Below are 26,451 nucleotides of genomic sequence, written 5' to 3'. Positions count from 1 at the left end.
CTGATCACCTTCGTGTTTATTATCGCCTGTGGTCGCCATGTTGGCGAAGCTGTTTGTTGTCTTGTTGAGTTATCTCCTGTTAGTGTTTCTTGCCGCTCGAATCTTCGAAATTTCATCGACATGGCTGAAAGCTGGGTGTTTGGCGAGTCAGTTATTGAGCCCGTTCACTCTAAGTGTTAGAAAACTGAAAGCGATTTTGGAAGAAAGGGGCGTTAGTTACACCGGTTTGGTGGAGAAGAAAGAGCTTGCCGAATTAGTCGAAGCTTGTGGAACGTTGACAGGGGCCGAAAGCTGCTCTATTAGCGCCGAAAGTTCTGGAGATAACAAAGAGGAAAGCAACGAGCTGCAGTTCACTGGAGCATCTCATTTCTTTGAAGAAGTAGAAGATACCAAAGCCGGGACATGGTTGGTTGATGTCATACCTGAAGGCCACTCGTCTTTGCTTCGAAGGAAGCAATGGTTGGCCCTCCGAAGAAAGATCGTTCGATTTGGTATTCGAATTGGAACATTTAATTGTGGCAATGATCCGAGATTGTGCATTAAGTATGGTTGGAAAGAGCCATCCCTCGCTATTTCTATGCCTCAGGGAAATCAACCCAAGGGTAACGTCATTTTAAAAACATACGATTCGAGACCTTCGGTGGAACTCGTGTTCAGGTGGATTAGCAAAGAGCTCTCTTTGAAAATAGAAACATTTGACAGAGTAGAAGAATTTTCTGAAACGTTTAAAGCGAAAATAGAAGAAAATCCTGTCTATGTCCTATTATTCACGACATTACCAGAACCTCCCTTATACCTTGCATCCCTTTCAGTTCAGTTTACGGGAAGAGTTCGATTTGGACACGTACGAGCATTCGATTGGACGAGAGAAAAACATATCCTGAAAAATTACAGCATAGATAAATTTCCAAGTCTTATGATATTTACACCAGAGGGGAATTTGACGTACGGTCATAGAAAAGGAGAGTGGGTAAGATATCATAATCTTGAATTATTTCTTAAAACACTACATCCAGATGTGAACGATGTATTCGTGACAGTGTTCCTGATGATGAATATGAGCTGTTTTATGGCTTTATTCATAATAAATGGAGGCATATTGAAGAGATTTATTCACTTTGTATGGCTCCTGATATTTTATAATACCAGTCTTATAATCCTGTGCCTTCCAGTCCTTGCAATGTTGCAACTGCCATGTCTGACTCCACTTCTGGATTTTGCCCTGAAATACTCCAGATATGCTATGACATCAGATGCTGCAGCAATTATGAGAAATTACTTATTCTTTGCATTACAACACAAGTGGTTTCTGTATGGGGGATATTTATTCTATGGTATGCTGATATGGTGGGTGCAGAGGAGAATTAGATGGTATAGTGGATATGAGAATGAACATGACAGTGCTACATCTATCACAGAGTGGTTAACTCAAGATCTCCACTCCTTAACAAATGTTGTTCAGACATTTCCCTATTTGGGACATTCACGAATAGACTACAGCCTTTTAGGTCTGGAGGATGGATTTGAACCCCTTATGCGACGCCTTGCAGTCCCTGAACTGTGGCTCCATCCCATAATTCCCACTGAATATCTTAACAGCCTCCCAGTGTGGAAATTCCGTCATTCCCAGGTGAATCATTGCTGTGATGACAAACAGGAGAATTGCACAAGCAAGTGTAACTCTTGTTGCAAAGAATCTGTAAAACCACCAGGGATGTTAGTGGCACAAGACTGTTCAATATGTCTGGAGGATTTCAATAGTGGCTGCATGTTACTTGGCCTCCCTTGTGGCCACTGTTACCATCAGAAATGTATTGAAGAGTGGCTCTGTGGGGGGAATTCCAGTTGTCGCTATTGCTGTCCTGTGTGTCGCTGGCCAGCTTTCAAGCAAAAGCCACTGGCCTTAAGAGAAAACCTCACAAGAAATCAAGCACAAGAGACAAATGTTTGAGTATCTTAGGCATTATCAGACATCCCACTGATGTTTGTAGCTTTAATTAGTATCAGTAACAGTAGTAATATTTAGTAACAGGTAATAACAGTTTTAAAATGCTGTATTTTTTCTGTATTTCAACCCTAAAGCCACATGGTAATTTACAGGAATGGGAGATTGTTGAAAATTCTTCAAATTTCAAAAGTCTTTTGATCTTTCTTTTTTTTTTAATATTTATTTCTTTTTGAGCTTCAACTATTTTTCCAAGCTATTAAGGACTTCTGACAATTACCCAAGATAAAAAATTGCACTTTCTCCCACATGTTTAATTTCAGTTTATGAGACTAATCGTGATAAAAATGAGTTACAAATGCTTTCACTCCTCAGTTTTTAAAATTCATTTACTCCTTTACTTCCTTTTACAGCCTAGCATATTTTGTTGTAGCAATTTAATTTGGGAATTGTTTTCAACCCATTCAAAATTTATACAAGGACTAGACACTATGGGAGTGAAACATGAAATAGCAATAAGGTCACCTTTCTCTTTTCTGTATAGTTTTAGATATGCTTTTACTTATCAGATTATTAGACTTTGAATCTGTTCAGATTTGACTCCGTTATTTATAGTTTTCCTTTAGTATAAGGTCTTAAAATACAGTACTTTGGTTTGATCCCATCAGCCCTTGCGCTGAGTTTAAATGTTTTTATTGAAAGTTGTCTATTCAGGACATTAGTAGGCAACTGATTTCAAATTTGACTGATTGCAGAGTATGTCAATGATTTTTAATAACTGTAACCCCTTAAACTCGACTGGCTTCTAATTTCTCCTCATAGTATCATCTTAAATCAAGTATAAGGCCACGAGGATGAAGAAAATGATTTTTTTTACCACAATTAGCTGCAATGTGGCAATTTGATTGGCCAATTTGCCTTTATTTATAAGGATACAGACAATGCTGCTTGCATCAACATGTCACGCAACTTGTCATGCATTGGAAGGATCCTTTTATTTGATGTTGATATTGTGATGAAAAACAAATTGACAGTGGGTTAGCCTGGTCTGTAATCATATTGATAAGGATATTTGTCATCATGGTGGTCAAAATTTGTTCTGGACTCATGTGGCGCAGCTGAGTGAGTCCACAACGTTTTGACCTCTGTGATGATGAATATTGTTGTCGTTAAGTGTAAAGACCATGCTAAATCACTGTTCAATCAATTTAAAGAGCTCCTAATTGTCCAACAAATTCTCCTTGTTACTACCATAGGAAATGTAAAGAGAACAGTGTGGATGATAATAATACTAATAATAATAATAATAATAATTTGGCAATGGACATTTCATTGGATGGCTCTTCTTGTCAACTGTTTCCAGATTGAATTGGAATTTGGAATGTAGGTTTATGTGGAGGGAGGAAAACTGGAGGACCCGAAGAAAAACCCTCAGCAAGGACAAGAACCAACAACAGACTCAACCCACAAGTGACACCGGGTTTGGTAGTTGAACCCAGGCCACAGCTGTGGGAGGTGAGTGCTCTCACCACTGTGCCATCCCTGCTAGTGCTAGGGTGTAAAGGGTTTAGAGGATTATGACCATTTGGAAACAGTATGGTACACAATACAGTTAACAAACATAGACAAAAAAGTCAAATGTACAATTTTGTTGTTTACTTAAAAGTTGCTTTAACCTCTTGAAAGGGAAAAAGGTTGAGGGTAATTAAAACTGAGAAACAGGCATGCCGTTGAGGAAAATAATTTCTTTTACTTATTACATGGGAAACTTGAATGTGTAATCACTGGCAGCTTGAAAATAAAGTAAACCAATTTTGTTGGGAACAAAACTTAAAAAAACCATTTCCTTTGATTTTTTTTTGTGAGGTAATTTCCTAGATAGCATCTCTTGTTGATATCAGCCTTGACCTAATCATTAATGAAAAAAGGCCCATCCTCAATGTTCCAAGGGGTCTTAAGCATTTCACCATCACCTTAAAGACAATCATCATCATCATCATCAGCAGCAGCAGCAGCACTTAGAAAATAAGGCTAAGACTCATCTTTTTAAGGTTGCTTTTGTAATTCAATTTTAACAATTTGATTTTCAGTCAACTCTTAAAATTTGAAAATGCACCAAAGACAAAAGGGGCTAAAGGTGAAATCCTAACACAAGAGCCTCCTTGCAGGATAAACAGATGGTAAGAGGTCTCACAGGCAGAAGCAGACTGCCAGTAACCAACTTCTATTAAATCCCTCAAAGCAGCTTAACCAGGGCCCAAATCTGAACCTCTAACCCTGGAACCCAGTGCAGTCTCCCACTGGGCTAATATGTAAGGTGCCAAAATAAAACTGACTTGAGATTATTTTTTTTTATTTATTTCTGTCCATTTAGGATATGTTTATAAGAATTCTTGGGTGCATGTATCCTGTAACCAGCTTTTCATTCCCACGATTTGAATGCATATGTGAAGAGAAGCACTTTTTTTTAGATAAAAAAACATCATGGTGACAATTTCTGACAAAACAGTTGTTTTATTCCATGGAATTTTTACTTAAAAATGAACACCACCTCAAAGCAGTTGTATTGTCACTGTTTTATCCAAACATTCATGACAGTAATGTTTTCTCTAGGAAATTATTAACTCTATCAAAAATATCAAATTTTCCAATCTTCATATCTATCTGAGGTTGATGCCTCATATTTACTTTAATCAATGGTAATTCTGTTTTACACATGTCACTTTCCTCACAAATAATAGGGCAAATAATAAATAATTTCACTTTTGGTATATCTCATCTAGAGTTACATAATTTGGGATGTTATCTTGCTTTCTCCTACACAATATTTCATACCTTTTTCAGTATAATCCTTCCTGATATGAATGATTTGCTACTTCTGAAACCATATTGTTGTTTCCATCAAATTCACAAAGCTGAACATTTACAACAGTTTTGCTTTACTTTTCATGTTTGGCAGACATAAAATTTCTGCATACTTTGTTCCTTTATGTCTTAGAAAATAACAAAAACCAACGAAGAATCCTGAACTGAGTACCTAGCTTCTGTTTTCAGTTCAAATGCATGACAATTGCACAAAGTAAACTCAAGAATTATTAACTGTTTGGAACATGTTCATAGCCACAGGGGTCAAGTCATTGTTTTGTTTGTAATCATCAATAGAGAACTGGCAACGTTTGACCACCTCAGCTTCGATATCTAAGGGATGCTTTTGTTCAAACACATACAAGTAGTATCTGTGTGGACCAGATCCTGAAGGTGGAGTTGGTGGGTTGTAACCTGCAAAATGTTTGAAAGGGATACTGGAATAAGGGATCATAGAAAAAAAGTAAGCAGGCAGAATGTAAAAAGAGAAAATGATCCACACACAACTGCAAATCTAGTAAGATAGACAAGGTTTAAAGTACTGAAAGTAAAGGAGTGGTTTGCTATCAGCGCACAGTATTCTTTACTCTAGGATTTTCCTTTTTTTCTTGGAATGATTAAAACAAAGTAATATCAGCTGACTTTTATTCTGCTTTGACTTGCTCCGATTTTTTAACTATATATCCTGTCTGATGATGTCAAAGAACCTTTGTTAGGTAAGAGAAAAAAAGGAATGTGTCACACTATGACACTTTTTTCCCACCTCCACTTCCCACTCTGACACAGTATTGAGTTTTTCTCCCTCTCTGACTTGCAGTTTGAGTTCAATAGTGTTTTAGGGAGGGAAGGGGGTGGTTTAAAACTAAATGACTTTGATTCGTTTAAATTAAAACTGATTGTAGTTTAAACACCGAGCAATTTAACACATTCATGTATACCTGTGAAAGTGTCACCCATAATGTCACCATGTTCCAAGTTCTTTCCCTTTGAAAAGAAAAAAGTAATCAACAATAAATGAAAACATCAAAAGTAACCCCTAGCAATTGATTGATAACAATGGTTTTACTAAAGATGTTAAATGCATTTTCCCCCAATAATTTGTAAAAGCTCTACTGACCTTAATGTTACCAACAATCCAATGAAGCCAGCTTCGACAACTGTGGCTCTCCCTAGAGGGTGCATCAGGATCAATCATTGCTATCAAATATTTTTTAGCAGAAACCTGAAAATAATTGAAAATGATAACTTCTAACTTAACTTATTATGTTGTAATAAGTGGTAGACTCAGCTGTGCTTCATGTCCTCCCTTTTTTCTTCCTACACTTTGATGTCATCTATGGTCATGAAATCTATTTGTTTAATAATTATTATTTACGACTGGTCCATAATAAAACATTGATGACATTTTAGCCAGTACTTCCAAGCTTAGATACTAGTTATTGAGTTTCCCGAGCTTCCTTTTAATTCGTGTATTTGTAAAAGAAATAGAACGGCCACACTAAGTTGACAACTGCTCGAGAAAGGCAACTTAATATCGTTTCAAGTCAAGCTTTCTTCATACAAAGTTGAAGTGGTAAATTGGCCACCGTTACGATTACCAAAGCTGACCTTTCGAGCGTTAACCCTTCGTCGGAGCGAATAGTGTTTTAGGGGGGGAGGGGGTGGTTTAAAACGAAATTACTTCGATTCATTCGCTCCGACGAAGGGCTAACGCTCGAAACGTCAGCTTTTGTATTCGTTACGGTGGCCAATTTACCACTTCAACTCTGTTGATATATCCAAATTATTTCGTTACTCCCACCGACGCAGCCCCAAACAGTTTCTTTCGAAACTATCAGCCTTTATTTCTTCATACAAACTGTACAATACGTACACCTGTACGTTACGATTTCAGTCAGACTTAGCAATGCTACTCCTGTTTAATGAAGAATTTCAGCCTTTCCATCTAAAAGTATTATTAGTATGTAAATAAGGCTCTAGTTTTACATTTGAAATTTTACTCTAAATGTGTAAATAACTAGTATATTTATCTTTAAACTTCTTTAGGTTAAAGTAACTAAGTAGTGTCCCCAATTAGTTTTTACACTTGTAAAGCTAAACACATTGACACTGAATAATGTTTTTTCTTTTCTTTCTTTCTTTCCCCATTCCAGCTTAAAGCCTCAAACATCCATGAAGTTTCAGTAAAATCCTTACCGCTTGTGAGTAGCGTACCCTTGGGGGTGAGTCCGAGAACGTCTTTAACTCGACCTCCTTGCCACAACTGGTTTCTGTCAGTGAAGGTTGATCCCCAAAAGTTACATCCGAAAAGTCCCCATATCCTCCCCAGGTCTGACAGGAATACTCGATCAAAGACGAATAGACAAACGAAAACCCCAAAAGCAAAAATATCAACACAACAAGTTGATATTTGCCGTACGCCATCTTTTACACGTCTTTGAGATAGCGTATCACGTGACCAAAACAACGCTCCCCTCCCGAGTATCCCCTCGCGACAACCTGTTTTTGGTACCCAGACCTCCTTTTCTTTCCGAGTCAGTACTGCTGACTAAGATGACGTCAAAACTGATGTAGCACTTCCACTATTGACGTTGTCAAGCAAATGCGAAATTTCCGATACGTGATTCGAATTCTTTTAAGCTCCAATAATAAACGTTGAAGTTGCGTGTTTCAGTTTGCGTTATTCTAAGTTACGTGCCTCTCTGATCTCATGTCATCAAGTTCTAAATTTGACTTGTATGCACGCATTCGACCTTTTCATTTCATTGAAAAAGTATAATTTTTTATCTTGGCAGTATGGAAGACACAAACCACTTACTTGCTTATAATCAGCAGATGATCAAACCTGGATCCCTCTTCCGCTACAAACACTAACAAAACATACGTATGATGCACGATCCTCGCAGCATATAGCGCTATTTAAGCAATAGCGAAAATCAGACCTGAAAAAAATCAGGCCTGTACGGGATTCGAACCACTGACCTCTGCGATACTAGTGCAGCGCTCTACCAATTGAGCTAACAAGCCAACTGGGAGCAGGCCGTTAAGTTGATTCGTAATAAACCCGTGAAAGTGATAAACCAGATACAATGAAATATATGAAGTTCATATATTTTGAACTGCGGTATTAGATACGTATGATGCACGATCCTCGCAGCATATAGCGCTATTTAAGCAATAGCGAAAATCATACGCTATATGCTGCGAGGATCGTGCATCATACGTACCTAATACCGCAGTTCAAAATATATGAACTTCATATATTTCATTGTATCTGGTTTATCACTTTCACGGGTTTATTGCGAATCAACTTAACAGCCTATTCCCAGTTGGCTTGTTAGCTCAATTGGTAGAGCGCTGCACTAGTATCGCAGAGGTCAGTGGTTCGAATCCCGTACAGGCCTGATTTTTTTTTTTTTTTTCAGGTCTGATTTTCGCTATTGCTTAAATAGCGCTATATGCTGCGAGGATCGTGCATCATACGTATCTAATACCGCACTTCAAAATATATGAACTTCATATATTTCATTGTATCTGACTAACAAAACACTTGCAAAAATCTGACTACTTTTGCTTGCACTGTACCCGCCTAGCTACATGAAATCCTTTTGTAGTCTGTCACTCACTCTGTATCATAATGAATCTTGTCGAAACATTTCCCATCCGTTTATCCTGAAGCTTTTTAATATTCTGGTTCACTTGATTAAGCCTTCATCTCATATAACAAAACCTTAGGTTTGAAAATGTTGGGTACGTCCAGAGGGTGACAGTCATTAGGACAATAATAACGGTAAAACTAATGATAATTTCTCCTATACTTTCTTTTAAGTTCTAAAACTTTATCCCCTCATCGTGAAGATTTAGCTAAAATTTAAATACTGTCGTCTACATTGCACCGAGCTAAATGAAATAGTTTTGTTACCAGTTACTTTACTTTTTATGATAAATCTTGTAGAAACGTTTTCGATCCGGTTAATTCATTAAAGCGTTTTTAATATTCTAGTTCACTTGACTGAAGTAACACTTTTGTATAACTCAACTTAGGCGAAACAGGTATTTGTATATACCGCTAGCACATGACACCACATACTAACAGTCATGGGACACGAACCTCACTGGGCTCGGTCCGTACGTCATAACGCACCTCGAGCCAAATATTTTCTCGTCCGGCCCTCCCTCTCAATCAATAACTACATATTGCGAAAGGTGCATGCTAAAGGTAATAATAGAAAACGCCATAACTCGTCTTACCCTTAAGAGTTGGTGATTTGGCAGGTTTTTTGTGTTCCAAAATAGTTTTAATGCTTCATTTTTTTAACTTTTATTTTACTACTTTGTGAGTAGAAATAAATTTTATCAACATAGCTGATAATGTGAGTTGGTCACCATAAAGAGAATCTAAAACTGTTGTTTTGGGCGTTAGCCGTTCGGGTGGTGCGTTATACAAAGCTATTTCGAGAAAGATTGCCGGAAGAATGGACAAAGGTGCACGCGGCAGTCTCGAAAGGTATTCTGGTTATCCGTTGATCAAAAGCGCCATGCCTCGTCCTTACAGTAACGCCCCCCAGATTTCACTAAAATCCTGAGGTCAAGAACTGTAACCGGAAAACTACCCACATACCTTTCAGAGTTACTGCTCTTTCTTCTGCTGCACTAAAAATTTCATTCATAAAAGTCAGTATTTCTAAAGGAGCTGCAATCTGCTAGTTTAAAACCTCAAAGTATACTGAAAACATATCTGTTGGTACCCATTTTCCATCCAACAAAGTTAAAATTTCACCTAAGACCGATTGTGTATAGACAGGGTCTGTCCAAAATAAATGATAGCAAAGATTAATATATATAAAAAAAAGAATTTAATGACATTCTTAGTATGAAAACTCGTTAAAGGTCTCATAAGATTTTGTGATTTGACTGAGTTCTGATTCACTATACATACAGTAAATATATAAATGATGAAAAAGACCCTTTCCCTTCCTAATTCCTCTACAGATTAGTTTTAAGCATCATCTCTTGTTTCCGGCTTCAGACACTTCAAATTTCCAACAAGACTGCCCGCTTTATAAAAATGTTACACATTGTATACCAAGATTGAATGATCCTGGGAAGCCTTAGCGAATGTATGCGGGCGATGTTTCATTTGAAAGCACAAGAAATCAGAAGGAAAGTAGAGAATAAATAGATTCAGCACGAGTAAAAAATGTCACCTCTCTACTAATATATTTCCAACGTTGGAGCTAGTGACGGCATAGACAAAGAAAGCTTATTACAAAATCTGTTCTTGTGGCTGATCGTTCGGAATCTTTAAACAATTAATCAATTTTCTTTCCCAGAGATCCCTTTCAACATTCTTTAGATAGCCTATGTAGCTACTTTTTTGCAGCTCCTTAGGAAGTTTTGCTCTATCAACGTCATCAAGTTTAATAACGACTACACTATCATCTCTCCTTTCCATAAGTCGATGGAGGGCATATTCCATTTCTGAACCACAATAGTTGGTCTTAAAAAAGTTCTTAGACACAACGGCTATTGTCCTTCTAGATATGTAAACACTGTGACCATATTTTCGCGAAAAGGTACTCCAACAACGAAATATCTGTAGTGTACACAGCATTTAAAATGGTGTTTTTCTTCAAGAGTTGGAATTAGAGTTTTAATCACCCAATCCAAGTCTTGGGAGCTGAAAATGATGAAAGCATCTTATTCAAATTCAGCTTCTGAAAGAAGAAAATAAGGGTGTGTTATTAGCTTAAAGGTTTATCTCAAAAACTCATCTAAGTAAAACTTAAAATCAATCCCATTGAAAACAATACTAACACAAGAATAAGCTGGTTAGCTGGCTATCTTATAATGACAAGAAAGGACGTTCTCTGGTTATTTTTTTTTCCTCATAAACCTAAGCTGTCTACTTTCACTCCAAAACCTATATCTGTTGTCTCGGCGGAAAAACCCGCGTCTGCTTATTATATTTGCAGAAGAAGAATCCTAGCCCTGAATACTCAAATGGCTAAAGTAGTGGAACATGGGCACTCATATTGCCGCTGTGTCCACAGTGTAGGTCATTGAGAGAGCATGCGTGAAAGTGTATTGAACCAACCTCGTTCTCGCCCCAACTCCAACTAAGGAAAAGACCCTGGGAACGAGGTTGGTATTAAACAGGTTCTTATCCGTCACATATTAGATGCGGAATACACTCCCGAAATCGTTACTGATATGAATGTTTACAAAGTAGGTGTCAAATTCAAAATCATCATCGGTTACATTTAGTAACTATGGAGAGAGCTTGACCTAAAGGGACAGTCGCTCCGCTATGCGCATATATGACAAAGTTTGCGGTGCCGTGTTTAAAACAGATACTGACCTGTCAAAGGAACCGTGGGTTTCACATATTTGATGCAGAATGCACTCCCGAAATCGTTACCGATATAAATGCTTACAAAGTAAGTGTCAAATTCAAAGTCATCATCGGTTACATTTAGTAACTACGGAGAATGCTTGACCTAAAGGGACAGTCGCCTCGCTATGTGCATATATGACAAAGTTTTCGATGCCGTGTTTTAAACTGATACTGATCTGTCATAGGAACCGTGGGTTTCACATATTTGATGAGAAATGCACTCCTGAAATCGTTTTCGATGTAATTGCATTCTGCAGCAGCGATTGGCTGCCTGCCAATGAGACAGTGGTAATCATGGCAGTTATTCTAAGACACGTCACAGTTCTTAACCTTTTAACTCCTAATAGTGATTAAGAAGTGATTCTCCCTACCCTGCCATACACTTTCGAGCAGAAAAGTGATTGCTAAACGGAGATATTGATTGATTTAAGACAACATTATACAAACCATATTTACAAGTTAGGTAAGAACGTTTCTGAGAAGCAGAATGCTTTACTTAAAGAACAATCACTCCGCTAGGTGCGCTTATGAGAAAGTTTGCAGCGCCGTGTTTAAAAAAGGTACTCACCTGTCACAGGAACCGTGGGTTTCACATATTTGATGAGGTATGCACTCCTGAAATCCCTGCCGATATGATTGCTCACAGAGCAAGTGTAGAGTCCAAAATCATCTTCGGTCACATTTACAATAGTCACCTCGACACCATAATTACTTTTAACTTTAACAGTCTTGTAATAGTATGGGTCTATAAGACGATATGATCCATTCAAGATGTCTTTGTAAGTTTTAGGCATAGAAGTGACGGATTTGTTCCATTTAAGCCATCTGAAATCCGGGAGAGTTCCACTAACTAGAACAACACAGGTAAATGTCACGTTATCTCCAACCTGCACAGTTTTGTTCTTTGGAAGATCGGTTTGTAGGATTGGAGCTGACCGGGGTCTAGCTGTTGAGAAAAGGGAAAATAATTTTGAAGTGAGGATACTTGATTTCGACATGATGTGCCAATCACAAGCCAGCAAACAAATTTTCAAACGCTGACAAATTTGCGACATCTGGAAAATTACGAGTTCTTGTGTGTCCCAAATTGCTCGAAAAACTTGTTGATATCATAGTGGATGGTGTACTGTCTCCTTTGTCTGTCTATATCGATATCCCCATTTATTATCATACGGTCCTGAGGCTTTTTTTCGATATCTTCTCTTCTCTCTGAACTGTAAATGTCACCATTCTCTACTTAAAATACAACAGTTTTCCCCCCAGGAATGTCACCCTCTCGAAGTGATTGGAATTAACACACTCTCTCAGTCTAAAATTATACAAAACTTGCGCATTTTTTTTTTCATTTCTTAAGTGAAAACAAAACAGAAAAAAAGGAAAATAAACACAGAAAAAAGTTTCCAAATCGTTGATCGAGTTGTTTTTTACATTTTCATACAGATTAAATTATAAGTTCATTTGCTGGACTTACCAACAACTTGAAGAATAAAGGTGTGATTTATTGATCCATAACGATTGGATGCTAGACAAGTGTATCTCCCAGAATCAGCGGGTACAAGGTCGCGCAGTTTCAGGTACCAAAGGGAGACATTTAAATATGGATCCAAAAGTCGTTTGTTTAGGTCCTTTCCGTCCTTTAACCATTTGTATTTGAGCGGTGGTGCACCAGTTGCTTGACATTTCAGCCGTATGGAGTGTGATGCAGGCCATGCCCTGAATGATCTCTTCAGCAAGTTTGGATCGCTAAATACTGGTGCTCCTTCTAAAGTGCGAAAACAATCAACGAAAAAATTATGAAACGCGTACCTACCTACCTACCTATCTACCAACCAATGATAATAATAATAGAACTAAGTGAAGTCCAATTTGGTCTGTGATCACATGAATGATTACAAAATCGAACGAACGCCGACGCGAAGCTGGAGTCCGATTTACTAATCACGAGGATAATTACAAACAACTGGAGGACACGAAGACCTGTTTCCAATTAATCAAAACTTTCAAAAAAATTACAGAACAAACTAGCCATCGGTTATATTAGAAAGAACAATTAGCCCTAAGAGGTGCGAGACAGCATTGTGCGCATGCACTTGTAACGCGATAACTTCCTTATTACACTGTCCAGTTACAAGTATGACTCCTGCTCTGTTCCATCAGTGCTCAAATCGGGCGTTTGATTTTAGTTTCGACTAATGGTGTTAACGAAGGGTCACTTTTTTTTCGTATATCTATTCGCTTATGCCTCACTCCTATTTGTTGGTATTCATTGCCTCTTTTCACAAGAGGGAAATGCGTTTGGCCCAGTGCAATAACCACACCTTCTTTCGATGAACTTTCATCCGTTAGTTACCCAAAACAATCATAAAAAATTACAGCTACTTACTGGATTCCGTTGTCTCGCGATCTATCGCTAAATCTGAAAATAGAGAGAGATCGTTACTGAAGACCCTAAACCTCCAAAATTGTGGTTTGGGGATATAATGGTGTTTAGTCTTGTTAAGATATGCCGGCTTAGATACATGTACGTACTCTGAGCTTAGGGTGCAAAGTGTCAAAAAGTCGCCAAAAGCGTATCCGCAGTCCTTTTTATGTCTTTATATTCAAGCAAAAATCATTACAAGGAAACTACAATCAGCAAATTATGAACAGTTACCAAAGTATTAGGGTGGCTTTGGCAAACCAAAAAGAACAAAGTCATTAAGTGCTCCTCTGTAGATCTTACCTGCTTGCTTACCTCTGGCCTGATGCTCAGCTGTAGGCCTTTTAGTTGCTGATGGTGAATCAGTAGCTGTCAGATTTTCATCACGACGCACGTGTAGCTGGAGCGTCAGGTTGACTTTACCTAGAGGATTTTCAGCAATGCAGGTGTAGTTACCTTGGTCCTCAAGTCGAACTCCTTTGATCTTTATAGTTTTGTCCTTGGTTAGTTTTCTTATCCTTTCCGACTGGTGGAAAGGCTGGTCATTTTTGATCCACGTGATAGACGGTGGAGGGAGCCCCGTCACAGCACATCTTAAACGTTTTATGCCTCCTAATCGAGTGACATACTGTAGTTTTGGAGTGCCTTGAACACGTGGTGGATAACTGTCTATAAAGATTGAATAATTGATATTCCAAGTCAGTCATATATTATTAATTGTTTTCTATTAGCTGTAGAGTCAAAAGGAAAGTAAAACCCTACGCGTATAGTAACAAACATTGAAACTTGGCTTAGCTATGCTAAGGGATAATCCCATGCCGGAGACGGATTTTATACAGTACAGTCGATATAATTGCGCTTTCGAAGTAAGAAGTATTGCACATTTCCCCTTAGGGCTTGACGCCTTTAAATATTCCCATCCCCATGATCTCTTTTATACCACGCAGTATCTATAAATTTGATGTTACGCGGCGTAGACAGTATGGATCCTAATGTGACCAGAGAAAAATTAAGATTTCTCTTGAAAACTACTTTGTTGGTTTTATCACAGGGAGCCCACACAAGCGGCGTGACTGGTCGTTTGTTTGAAATATAAAGAAATGTATGGGAGAATATTGAAGAGTCGTAATATCGTAAACTTATATCAAGGAATGTCTATGTCGAGGCTCAAAATAAATGTAAACCTACCTCACTTGCCGTGTATTGTCATTTCTGTAGTTCTAAATGGCGAATTTGAGCGATTTGGTAGATTATGTGTTGACTGTTACTTTACTGTATATACTTTACTTTACTTCTTATACAGTCAGAGTAACAGTCAACGCAAAATCTACCAAATCGCTTAAATTCTGACATACAAAGCCATATAAATTTGAGTATGGTTTCATTCATATGACTTCTCTCGACTTGGCTGAAAAGATACCAAATAGTCCACCAGAAGTAAATGTTAATTTTGATTACCGCTGATCACCTCGAAAAACCCCGGCTCTTAAATTCTCCACTGGGTGTGTTGGTCCAGCTTTCAGAATTAGGGCGATATCCACAAAAACAGTAATATTGTAATAGGAGATATTAAGAGCGTCGGTCTGTAAGGAATTGTGGTAGTTCATTAAAATTTGAAGCCTATCCCACACATGTTAAAGAAGATTGTAGCACTTTATACTTAAACCACCAATAGGTTCCTGTAGCTTCAACATTTGGCTATTTAGAAAACGTCCAGGAACTCAGTAGAGTAGCAGAGACTCAACCTATTTCATTGTCTCACTCGCCCTGCCAGCGTTTTTTAAGAAGTCTACGAATTACCACATGTTTAGCACTGAGACTTTACATACCATTTTTAGTGTGTTCCGTGTTAGGAGGCGAAAGAGTACTCCCAGGTTCATCGCAGATTGAACCGTTGAGGTCACAACTAGCATGGGCTGAAAATTTGGGCAAACGCTTTAAGAACACGAACTCCAGACAAAGGCAACATTCTATTTACAATCTTCTTTCCGAGCAAGTCTCAAAGCGTCATCCATTTGCGTGTGTGCGGGATTTCCGAGAGGTTACATCATTTGGAACAATACACAAAGTGGACAGAGCGGCAACATGAGTACGTATTCTTGTGACTAGCCCGAAATCTACGCCTACAGAGGAATGGGAACTACAATGTCTCACTATGTAACACTATCAAAGCAAAATGGCGAGACTTTTAAAAATTCTCATTGCTTGTTTTCATTTCAAAGGGATAAGCCCAAATCAAAACAGAGAAGGTTGCCGTATTCATGAAAACTTCTGTCAAACCTCCTCCGTCACATATCTTACTCAAAAAAAGCAGTATTTTAGTAACAGTTGTGAATTTAGTGACTGAAGTTGGACAGCTGTAGCATGGCTACGAAGTTCGTAGCACCTGTTATCGCTTTAGCGTTTCTTGTCATCGCCTCCCCAGAAGGTAAACCTCTGGAGAAAAAGTCTGTTGTCTCGGCGGAAAAACCCGCGTCTGCTTATTATATCTGCAGAAGAAGAATCATAGCCCTAAATACTCAAATGACTCGAGTAGTGGAACATGGGCACTCATATTGCCGCTGTGTCCACAGTGTAGGTCATTGAGAGAGCATGCGTGAAAGTGCATTGAACCAACCTCGCTCTCGCCCCAACTCCAACCAAGGGAAAAGGCCCTGGGAACGAGGTTGGTATCAAACAGGTTCTTATCCGTCGCATATTTGATGCGCAATACACTCCCGAAATCGTTACCGATATGAATGTTTACAAAGTAAGTGTCAAATTCAAAGTCATCATCGGTTACATTTAGTAGCTATGGAGAATGCTTGACCTAAAGGGACAGTCGCTTCGCTATATGCGTATATGACAAAGTTCGCGGTGCCGTGTTTTAAACTGATACTGATCTGTCGTAGGAACCGTGGGTTTCACATATTTGACGAGGAATGCACTCCTGAAATCGTTTTCGATGTAATTGCAAAATTGCATTCTGCAGCAGCGATTGGCTGCCTGCCTATGAGACAATGGTAATGATGGCAGTTATTCTAAGACACGTCACAGTTCTTAACCGTTTCACTCCTAATAGTGATTAAGAAGTGATTCTCCCTACCCTGCCATACACTTTCGAGCAGAAAAGTGATTGCTAAACGGAGATATTGATTGATTTAAGACAACATTATACAAACCATATTTACAAGTTAGGTAAGAACGTTTCTGAGAAGTACCCTTTAGTAACTATGCAGAATGCTTTACTTAAAGAACAATCACTCCGCTAGGTGCGCTTATGAGAAAGTTTGCAGCGCCGTGTTTAAAAAAGGTACTCACCTGTCACGGGAACCGTGGGTTTCACATATTTGATGAGGTATGCACTCCTGAAATCCCTGCCGATATGATTGCTCACAGAGCAAGTGTAGAGTCCAAAATCATCTTCGGTCACATTTACAATAGTCACCTCGACACCATAATTACTTTTAACTTGAACAGTCTTGTAATAGTATGGGTCTATAAGTCGATATGATCCATTCAAGATGTCTTTGTAAGTTTTAGGCATAGAAGTGACGGATTTGTTCCATTTAAGCCATCTGAAATCCGGGAGAGTTCCACTAACTAGAACAATACAGGTAAATGTCACGTTATCTCCAACCTGCACAGTTTTGTTCTTTAGAAGATCGGTTTTTAGGATTGGAGGTGACTGGGGTCTAGCTGTCGAGAAAAGGGAAAATAATTTTGAAGTGAGGATACTTGATTTCGACATGATGTGCTGAATCACAAGCCAGCAAACAAATTTTCAAACGCTGACAAATTTGCGACATCTGGAAAATTACGAGTTCTTGTGTGTCCCAAATTGCTCGAAAAACTTGTTGATATCATAGTGGATGGTGTACTGTCTCTTTTGTCTGTCTATATCGATATCCCCATTTATTATCATACGGTCCTGAGGCTTTTTTTCGATATCTTTTCTTCTCTCTGAACTGTAAATGTCACCATTCTCTACTTAAAATACAAGAGCTTTTCCTCTAGGAATGTCACCCTCTCGAAGTGATTGGAATTAACACACTCTCTCAGTCTAACATTATACAAAACTTGCGCACCTTTTTTTTCATTTGTTAAGTGAAAACAAAACAGAAAAAAAAAAGCAAAATAAACACAGAAAAAAGTTTCCAAATCATTGATCGAGTTGTTTTTTACATTTTCATACAGATTAAATTATAAGTTCATTTGCTGGACTTACCAACAACTTGAAGAATAAAGGTGTGATTTATTGATCCATAACGATTGGATACTAGACAAGTGTATCTCCCAGAATCAGCGGGTACAAGGTCGCGCAGTTTCAGGTACCAAAGGGAGACATTTAAATATGGATCCAAAAGTCGTTTGTTTAGGTCCTTTCCGTCCTTTAACCATTTGTATTTGAGCGGTGGTGCACCAGTTGCTTGACATTTCAGCCGTATGGAGTGTGATGCAGGCCATGCCCTGAATGATCTCTTCAGCAACTTTGGATCGCCAAATACTGGTGCTCCTGCTAAAGTGCGAAAACAATCAACGAAAAATTATGAAACGCGTACCTACCTACCTACCTACCTACCAACCAATAATAATAATAATAGAACTAAGTGAAGTCCAATTTGGTCTGTGATCACATGAATGATTACAAAATCGAACGAACGCGGACGCGAAGCTGGAGTCCGGTTTACTAATCACGAGGATAATTATAGACAACTGGAGGACACGAAGACCTGTTTCCAATTAATCAAAACTTTCAAAAAAATTACAAAACAAACTAGCCATCGGTTATATTAGAAAGAACAATTAGCCCTAAGAGGTGCGAGACAGCATTGTGCGCACTTGTAACGCGATAACTTCCTTATTACACTGTCCAGTTACAAGTATGACTCCTGCTCTGTTCCATCAGTGCTCAAATCAGGCGTTTGATTTTAGTTTCGACTAATGGTGTTAACGAAGGGTCACTTTTTTTTCGTATATCTATTCGCTTATGCCTCACTCCTATTTGTTGGTATTCATTGCCTCTTTTCACAAGAGGGTTATGCGTTTGGCCCAGTGCAATAACCACACCTTCTTTCGATGAACTTTCATCCGTTAGTTACCCAAAACAATCATAAAAAATTACAGCTACTTACTGGATTCCGTTGTCTTGAGATCTATCGTTAAATCTGAAAATAGAGAGAGATCGTCACTGAAGACCCTAAACCTCCAAAATTGTGGTTTGGGGATATAATGGTGTTTAGTCTTGTCGTAATATCGTAAACTTATATCAAGGAATGTCTATGTCAAGGCTCAAAATAAATGTAAACCTACCTCACTTGCCGTGTATTGTCATTTCTGTGGTTCTAAATGGCGAATTTGAGCGATTTGGTAGATTTTGTGTTGACTGTTACTTTAGTGTATATACTTTACTTTACTTCTTATACAGTCAGAGTAATAGTCAACGCAAAATCTACCAAATCGCTTAAATTCTGACATACAAAGCCATATAAATTTGAGTCAAACACTTCTTCAAATATCTCCCGCACGAAACATCACTCAGACCTGAATATTAGTGCGAGGCTGTTGACTTAACTAGTTGAATGGTTTTTGTGGTGGTGAAAGTGAAAAGTGAAAATCGGAAATAGAAAATCAAAACCTTACAACTGGCATGATCTCTTCATCTCAAACATTTATTTCCCATTGTGCTAAAGCTTCTTCTTAACACATTAAACTACGGCTTTGTAACTGATCCTAAGTAAAATCACTAGTATGGGAAATGTTCTCTGATTTAGTAACCATACCACAAAGCCTCGCTCCGACATTTACTGACGCTTCTACGCATCATAATATTTCCGTTCAGCCCATTTTCATTTTCCCCCTTAAAAGCTTTCTCCGTGATACATACCTGAATATGCTGGGGAAGGACTAAAAGCCACAGAGAGAAGGAACACTAATAAAATTGAAACTGTGTCGTCCATTTTTGGATCGAGGCTGGTAAATCTAATTCTGTTGCAGTGTCTTGGCTGCCTTCGCAGTGAGGTAGCCTCTCCTGTAAGCCTGCCTTCCAGAAAACTAACCTATTCGCAAAGCGGAATTTGGGGTAAGATTACAAAGGAGGAAATTCTAGTTACTAAATTTACACCGAATACTAGTTGACAACTTTGGGATTATGTCCATGACTTTAGGGTCAACCTCCGGATGCGATCACTTGCTAGATCACGTACACAATCATACCATGATCAAAACCTTCAAGTCTATATCAAAATCAAAACTCAGGAGACGGTCAGAAGTGAACAAGGTTCCCACACATATTGAGCCTATTTGAAATAAAACAAAGTACATCAATTCAATTTGAATTTATCTACATCACAGTTAGTAGAGGGGACTGGTTACGAAAGTCGGCGAGCATCAAAGAGGGAGACTATAGAGCTGTCGCTGTTCTGTTGCTGATGTTGAAAGTACCTGTCACGTGACCGTGATGGTGCACAAACTAAACACACGTTCAAGGATGGTGGAGAGGATCTAATTTTGTTTGGCGATGATTTTGTGGCCATTTTAGACATCTTTGATGAGGATGAAGTACTACCATATTGCATTGCCACAACTACGAAGTGGAATTACGAGAAGTACAATGTTTAATAATGGAAACTTGGAAGTTTAATTGTAAAAAAAGACAATGTTGAATCGGAAAAAGTTTCATAAGGAATAAAAACTTGAATGTCCAATCGAGAAATAAGGAAGAATACTAAAAGTACAATGTCAAATCGCACTGTTGAATTTTGGCCCCGCTGGGACGCCATACTCCCCCAGGGCTTGCTTTGCAGGCTATAACTCTCCATGTTGACCATGAAAAGCACTCGACAATGATTTTTCTAAAACAGCAGCGCCTTCAATTCTAACCAATTCAATTCAATCCGCTGAACCGCAAATCCGGCCAGAATATAGGCTCCGTGTAGCCTCTAGCCTCTTGTTCAGCAACAGATAGTTGCCTCAAAATATTCTTCCATATAATTTTGCAGTGAAAAGCTCTATTTTATCAGCAGCCGTTACACAAAGACGTTTTCCGGTCTCTGTTCTTCGAACAAGTGAAAATGGACTGAACGAGGAAAAAAAGTATCATTTATCAAAGCATAACAACGTGGGCTTCTCAACTGGTTGTTGCCTATCTAGACGTTGCCCTGTGCGTGCGAAATACGTGATGAAATGCAGGTTGTTTACAGGGAGTTGACACGCAGTGGGGTAAAGTCCAAGGTAGCTAAAAGCGAATTTTATCGGTAAAAAAGGTCTAAGCACGTGAGAGTTGCGTGGAGAATTGATCGACTGTACCATTACGTTCCTTGTGAAATATTTTTCATTGAGGCAGAATTATGTCATAAAATTTACGTTGTTTACTGGAAAATGGCATTTCATCTGAGAGAGTCTAGTCCATACTGGCGAGTAAAAAGTAAACACGCAATTGTAGCGGGAAAGTATCGTTTAAACAATATTTAATTCACGGAGAACTTTTAGAAACAAAGAAACGGGTATTTAACATGGCAGTCGACGCAGAAAGGAAATATAAATCAGTGGTCTCTTCAACCCTTACAAAAAGAGCAGCCACAGGACAAAAAATAAGATCATCAATCAAATATAATTTATGCAAATGAAGTTGCGCAAGTTTAACCAGAGTCAGCAAAACTAGCCCTTCCAAAACAACACGCTCTGGTGCTAAATTCGTGTTAGGCCTTTAGCTGACGGTGTGTAACTTTTTGAGTTTTTTTTTTTTGTTAAATAACTATTTGTTAGCGTATAGATTGGTGTATTTTGGTGTAGTGTAATCTGATCAACGCAATTTGGTGTATCTCTAAGCAATCTGATTGGGGCATCTTTTTTCGGTGTATCTCAAAGCAATGTGATTGACGTAATTCTTCGGTGTATCATAAACCAATCAGGTTGTAGTATTTTTCGATGTCGCACCAATCAGAGCGCTCTTGTTAATTGGTGGTTTGACAGGTCTTCAAATTTCAGCGAATCAACGCGTAACTCGGTGAGAGCGGTTCGCGAATTAAGGAAACGTATCAGTCGTGTTGGGAAAGCGGCGGAGTTGAGATCGATGTACCACTATGGTTATTCTTCGTTCTAAAGGAGACTGAGTGGGACATGAGAAAAATTTGATCAAAGATTGCTTGAGATGTTGATGGGAGCAACTTCAGAATACCCTGCCGCTATTGACTGTTATGAACGGATTGCTCCCGCTGTCCCGATGTCGAAAAATGATATTATTAGAGACCTTAAGATCGAGGTTTAGCCATCTTACCGCAAACGGCTAACCGCGGTTTGCCGTTAGCGGCCTCACGTTAGCCGTCTGCCCATATTTGGGACTTAAGATTCGCGGGTGATAGCACTGATGAATTATGAGAAATTAGTACAAAAACAAGATCGCTGCTGCCCGAAAGTGATTTGTGGATTAATGTTTTTGTACTTAATGAGAGCAGAACGCTAAATCTTTGCGGATCCTCTTTTAATTAGGCAAGACTAAAAAGATCTGCTGGACATTATGCAGCTGGACGGTAGTAGTTCTGAAGGTTCGTTGTCGAGCAATGGAGATATCGATTTCTTATTTCTTGAAGCAGCTTTGTATGCTTGACCATCGGAACAGAGCCATTAAGGAGACAAAAAAAGCATTCATGCATTCACATATCATCGGAAATTGGCTTTGTTTAACCTCAAAGTAATCCGACCGGCGAAAGATTTAGATTTGCTCGTAAATGTCCCAAATCCAAAGCTCTGCACAATTCTTTCACTCATCGCGCTAGTATTGTTTGGAATTGCCTACCTAGTCAGTTAAAGTCTAAGCCTAGTTACTCTTCTTTTAAGGCTAGTATTAAGAAATTCTATAAATGCATTGACCAAATTAATTTCGGCTCAAACTCCACTGCTACCAACAATATCAGTGACGAATTTAAGTACTACTGATATCTAGCTTGCCATCTTGTTATCTTATTATTATTATTATTACAATTATTATTTATTTAAAATTTTTTAATTTAAATCTTATCTTTGTATTTACTTTCCTTTAAATGCATTGTTTGAGTTAATTTTACTGATACTGATATTTATATATATATTTACTTACTTATCCTACCCGTGTATATAATGTATTATTGATACGTATGATTATTCATACTAGGAGACGTATATATTTTTAGCTGTTTATTAGTAGATAGCAGGTTCACATCAGCATTAGCTGCCATTTCCTCAACCTGCTTTACCAAATAAAGGATGAATGTATGAATGTATGAATGTATGTAAACAGTTTTAACAACAAATAGCCGGCCTCCATGTTTGTTTTCATTCATTCTTTCACTTCTATTTTAGCTGAGAAATCGTCTTCCAAATTACGTTTCTAAGAAAAAGAATTCGATAATTAATAAGGGAAAGAGTTTTAAAAAGTAGTATTTCCCTCAAACGTGGGATTTTGATGTTTTGGGTGCAAAAAAACCTTGCGGTAAATCACTTACCTCTAGAGCGTGGTCCAGCCGTTCAAAACGTGAACCTGAAACCACAGGGGCCCACGTAAGCGGCGTGTCTGGTCGTTTGTTCGAAATATAAAGAAATGTATGGGAGAATATTGAAGAGTCGTAATATCGTAAACTTATATCGAGGAATGTCTATGTTAAGGCTCAAAATAAATGTAAACCTACCTAAGCGTACCAGGAAAGATCTTGGAAGATGTAGTCAGCAGCTCTCTGGACCATCCCATCGAATCTCAAGGCCTTTTAAGTAATAACCAATGGGGCTTCCGTAAAAACTATTCTACTGAAGGCCTTTTGCTTTACCTCACCGTGAAACCTGGATGGAAGCCCTAGACACGGGATTGAAGTTTGGGGTCCTCTTTATTGACTTCAGAAAAGCGTTTGATTTTGTGAATCACTTAATTCTTCAGCAAAAATTTAAAGCAATGGGTGTCTCAGGAGACTTTCTGTCTTGGTTTACCAGCTACTTATGTGAGCGTCGCCAATTTGTCCAGTTATCTGGTATAAAGTCTGGACCCAGATTGATGAAATATGTTCCACAAGGATCTATATTGGGTCCAAGACTATTTTCAATTTATGCAAACGACTTTCGGGAGGCTGTTACTGATGGGGACCTATTTATGTTTGCCGACGATACCTCTATCTTCACTATTGGTAAGGATATAGATAGTATTATAGTGGTTTTACAGTCAATTCTGGATCAAGTCTTTTCCTTGTGCAACTCAAACAGGTTGACTGCCCATGAGACAAAATCTGAGGCTTTATTGTTGTCGACACTTGATTTTATTGGTCCCTTGCTACTATTGAAATATGGCCAGAGTGTCATCAAGTTTAAGTCATCATCTCAATGTCTCGGTCTTACCATCGATCAAAACTTATCATGGAAAGAACATATCATGGCTGTCTGTAAAACGTTTAACAAGAAACTCGCTATATTAAAACGTATAAAATTCCTACCTAAGTCTATTCTAGAGTCTATTTATTTCAAGACTATTATTCCATCTGTCTTGTATGGGATTGCTGTATGAAGCTCATGCTCACCGGTCTTGATGGAAAAAATGGAGCGTGTCCACCTGCGAGCTCCAAGGTTAATCCATAATCTGCCTAGGGACATCAATATGGAAGACATGTGTAAGCTGAGGGGATGATCCCCTATTTCATATTTTTACACGAAAAGGGTACTATCCATAACTTATAAATCATATTATGGTCTCTCTAATGACTACCTTAATACTTAGTTTCGAAGCAGGAACACACATAAAATCTAATAAAGATTTTAAATATAAATATCACTAAACCAAAAACGGAAATGGGAAGACTATCTTTTAAGCATAGGGCAGTATAGCTTGGAATTCTCTTCCAGATCACATTAAGGAAGCTCCCTCTATTCCGAGTTTTCTGAAAGAATTGAATAAAAATAAGGACATTTTGATGAAAATATCGTATACCAAAGAATCATCCATGATAGAAAATAGAGATGATGATTTTTTTCTATTTTTAAGCATACATCATAGCTTACTTAACAACTTTTATATTTATATTTTCAGATAGGTTTATAGTAATAGCTTTAATGTTTACACACCTTGCATCCTTGTATTTTTATATTTATAGATTTTAAATTGTGCAATTGTGATTATAATGTTAATTTAGTGTGCAGGTCCACATCAGGACTTATGGTCTTGCCTATTTTAGTAACCTGCCTTAACAAATAAACTTCTTGTTGCTGTTGTTGTTGTTGAGCAGGTCGTTGTTTGGTCTCCTCACGCAACGTTGGAGAGAGAGCGTTGCGTAACGAGTTCAAATTGGGGCTGTGGACTGCAGGAAGCGTGGTGTCAATGTAGGTTATTATTGCCAACAATTATTCAGACACCAGTATCAGTTACTAAGTGTCTCATTTGAACCCACATATCGAAAAAAATAACTCCTACATGCGTAGCATGCCTATGTTTCGTTCTACGTCAACATAACTATCCTGAACTTGAAGATTTTGAAATAATATTGTTGTTATCTTTTTCTTGAAAATATGTTTTGGAAGATTCCGGCCTTAACTTTCCTGGGATGCTATTGCAAATTTTACAACCAATCCTTGAGAATGAGTTTTTATGTTGATTTAGCCTAGAACAGTTTATGTAATAGTTACCGGCAGATGAAGATCGGGTATTATGATTGTGTATTTGGTGGGAAAGAGTGAACAAACCAGAAAGATTAGGCGGGATTAAATTGTTATGGACATCATGCATTAAGAGAGAAGAGAGTTCAACGCAAAGCATATTAATCGGCGTAATATTAGCCGATATAAAATAAGGAATGGCATGTGAATTATAGTTGGCAAAGTTCATTAATGGCACAACCCTTTTCTGGAGTATCAATATTTTTTCCATATGAGACTTAGCTGCTTGGCCCCAAGCTACAAGGCCATATGATAAATAAGGATAAATGAGTGATCTATATATATTTAGTAATATCGAATATGGTACGAGATGCCTTAGTCTACAAATTATGCCTATGCCTTTACTTTATGCAATATGACTGATATGACGGTTTCCAGGTAAGGCCTGTCAATAAGTACACCAAAATATATGTGTGAGTTATTGGTGAAGGAGCGGTACACAAAACATGCACGTTTTAACTTGCTATTGGTAGACTGAAAAAATAGACCCTTTCAAGGTTAACGCCGCCCTTTTGCCGGGGGGTGCAAAACTGCTGGGGCGAGCGCAAAATGTACAGTGATAATTTGAGGAAGGTTGACATTCTGCAATTTCTATGAATTACGAAGTAAAGATACCTAGCAAAAGATGTTGCCGATTAAACGTGAAGGGTTGAGGCTCACTGAGAAGTGAGAAATCTTATTTTTAGTTTTTCATACAAATGCTTTTAAATTTTCCCGGAAACGGCGGTTTGGATTTAGAGAAGAGTATATGGAAAATCAAAATCTTAGTTTGCGGCTTTTTTTGGGAGACTTCATTTCTCAAATTTGATCGGTAAACTGGTAGGTCTGGTATCTTTAGTTTGTAATTCATAGAAATTGCACGATATCAACCTTCCTCAAATTATCGAGCATCATTTCTCAACTTTTCCCATACATTCACTGTACATTTTGCGTTCGCCCCAGCAGTTTTGCACCCCCCGGCAAAATGGCGGCGTTAACCTTGAAAGGGTCTATTCCCTGACGACCTTTCTAATCCCGACAGATCATAGCAATAAAGTCCTCACGAGGGATAGCCATTACACTGGGAAGATGAGCTCACAATTCTTGTAGATTTCATTCTTACCTCGTTCTTTAAGCGAGATTAAAAATGGAATTCATGTATAGCAATAAAATATCCCTCGGTCGAGAAAACGAAATACA

General features: G+C 38.2%; 3 protein-coding genes across 5 annotated transcripts; 1 reads left to right on the top strand and 2 right to left on the bottom strand.

Moving 5' to 3' along the window:
- Window positions 1–3,668, top strand: LOC111322757 (E3 ubiquitin-protein ligase RNF103). The gene has a single exon (XM_022925924.2). The coding sequence runs from the start codon at window positions 38–40 to the stop codon at window positions 1,949–1,951; it is 1,914 nt and encodes a 637-aa protein (XP_022781659.1). The 5' UTR covers window positions 1–37; the 3' UTR covers window positions 1,952–3,668.
- Window positions 3,669–4,439: 771 nt separating this feature from the next.
- On the bottom strand, window positions 4,440–7,314 carry LOC111322695 (protein D2). The gene is made up of 4 exons (XM_022925844.2): window positions 7,007–7,314; window positions 5,928–6,032; window positions 5,749–5,794; window positions 4,440–5,224 (listed from the first exon to the last, which is right to left on the bottom strand). The coding sequence occupies exons 1-4, from the start codon at window positions 7,232–7,234 to the stop codon at window positions 5,031–5,033; spliced, it is 573 nt and encodes a 190-aa protein (XP_022781579.1). The 5' UTR covers window positions 7,235–7,314; the 3' UTR covers window positions 4,440–5,030.
- A 2,333-nt stretch (window positions 7,315–9,647) lies between these two features.
- On the bottom strand, window positions 9,648–19,817 carry LOC111322711 (fibroblast growth factor receptor-like 1). Of its 3 annotated transcripts, none has more exons than XM_088728834.1 (10): window positions 19,493–19,817; window positions 18,741–18,773; window positions 17,834–18,121; window positions 16,927–17,304; window positions 15,456–15,542; window positions 13,930–14,295; window positions 13,591–13,623; window positions 12,679–12,969; window positions 11,776–12,153; window positions 9,648–10,527 (listed from the first exon to the last, which is right to left on the bottom strand). In XM_088728834.1, exons 1-10 carry the CDS (start codon window positions 19,563–19,565, stop codon window positions 10,511–10,513), a joined length of 1,944 nt encoding a protein of 647 aa, XP_088584960.1. In that variant the 5' UTR covers window positions 19,566–19,817; the 3' UTR covers window positions 9,648–10,510. The 3 variants fall into 3 exon arrangements, with proteins under 3 accessions (XP_088584960.1, XP_088584958.1, XP_088584964.1); XM_088728832.1 differs by having other exon boundaries at window positions 17,834–18,124; window positions 19,493–19,800; XM_088728838.1 differs by lacking the exon at window positions 15,456–15,542 and having other exon boundaries at window positions 17,834–18,124; window positions 19,493–19,797.
- Window positions 19,818–26,451: the final 6,634 nt, after the last annotated feature.

The sequence above is a fragment of the Stylophora pistillata genome, chromosome 1 (assembly GCF_964205215.1).
Source record: "Stylophora pistillata chromosome 1, jaStyPist1.2, whole genome shotgun sequence".
Lineage (NCBI taxonomy): Eukaryota > Metazoa > Cnidaria > Anthozoa > Scleractinia > Pocilloporidae > Stylophora > Stylophora pistillata.
Note: the sequence above shows the minus strand (reverse complement) of the source record. Positions and strands in the feature narration are given on the sequence as shown.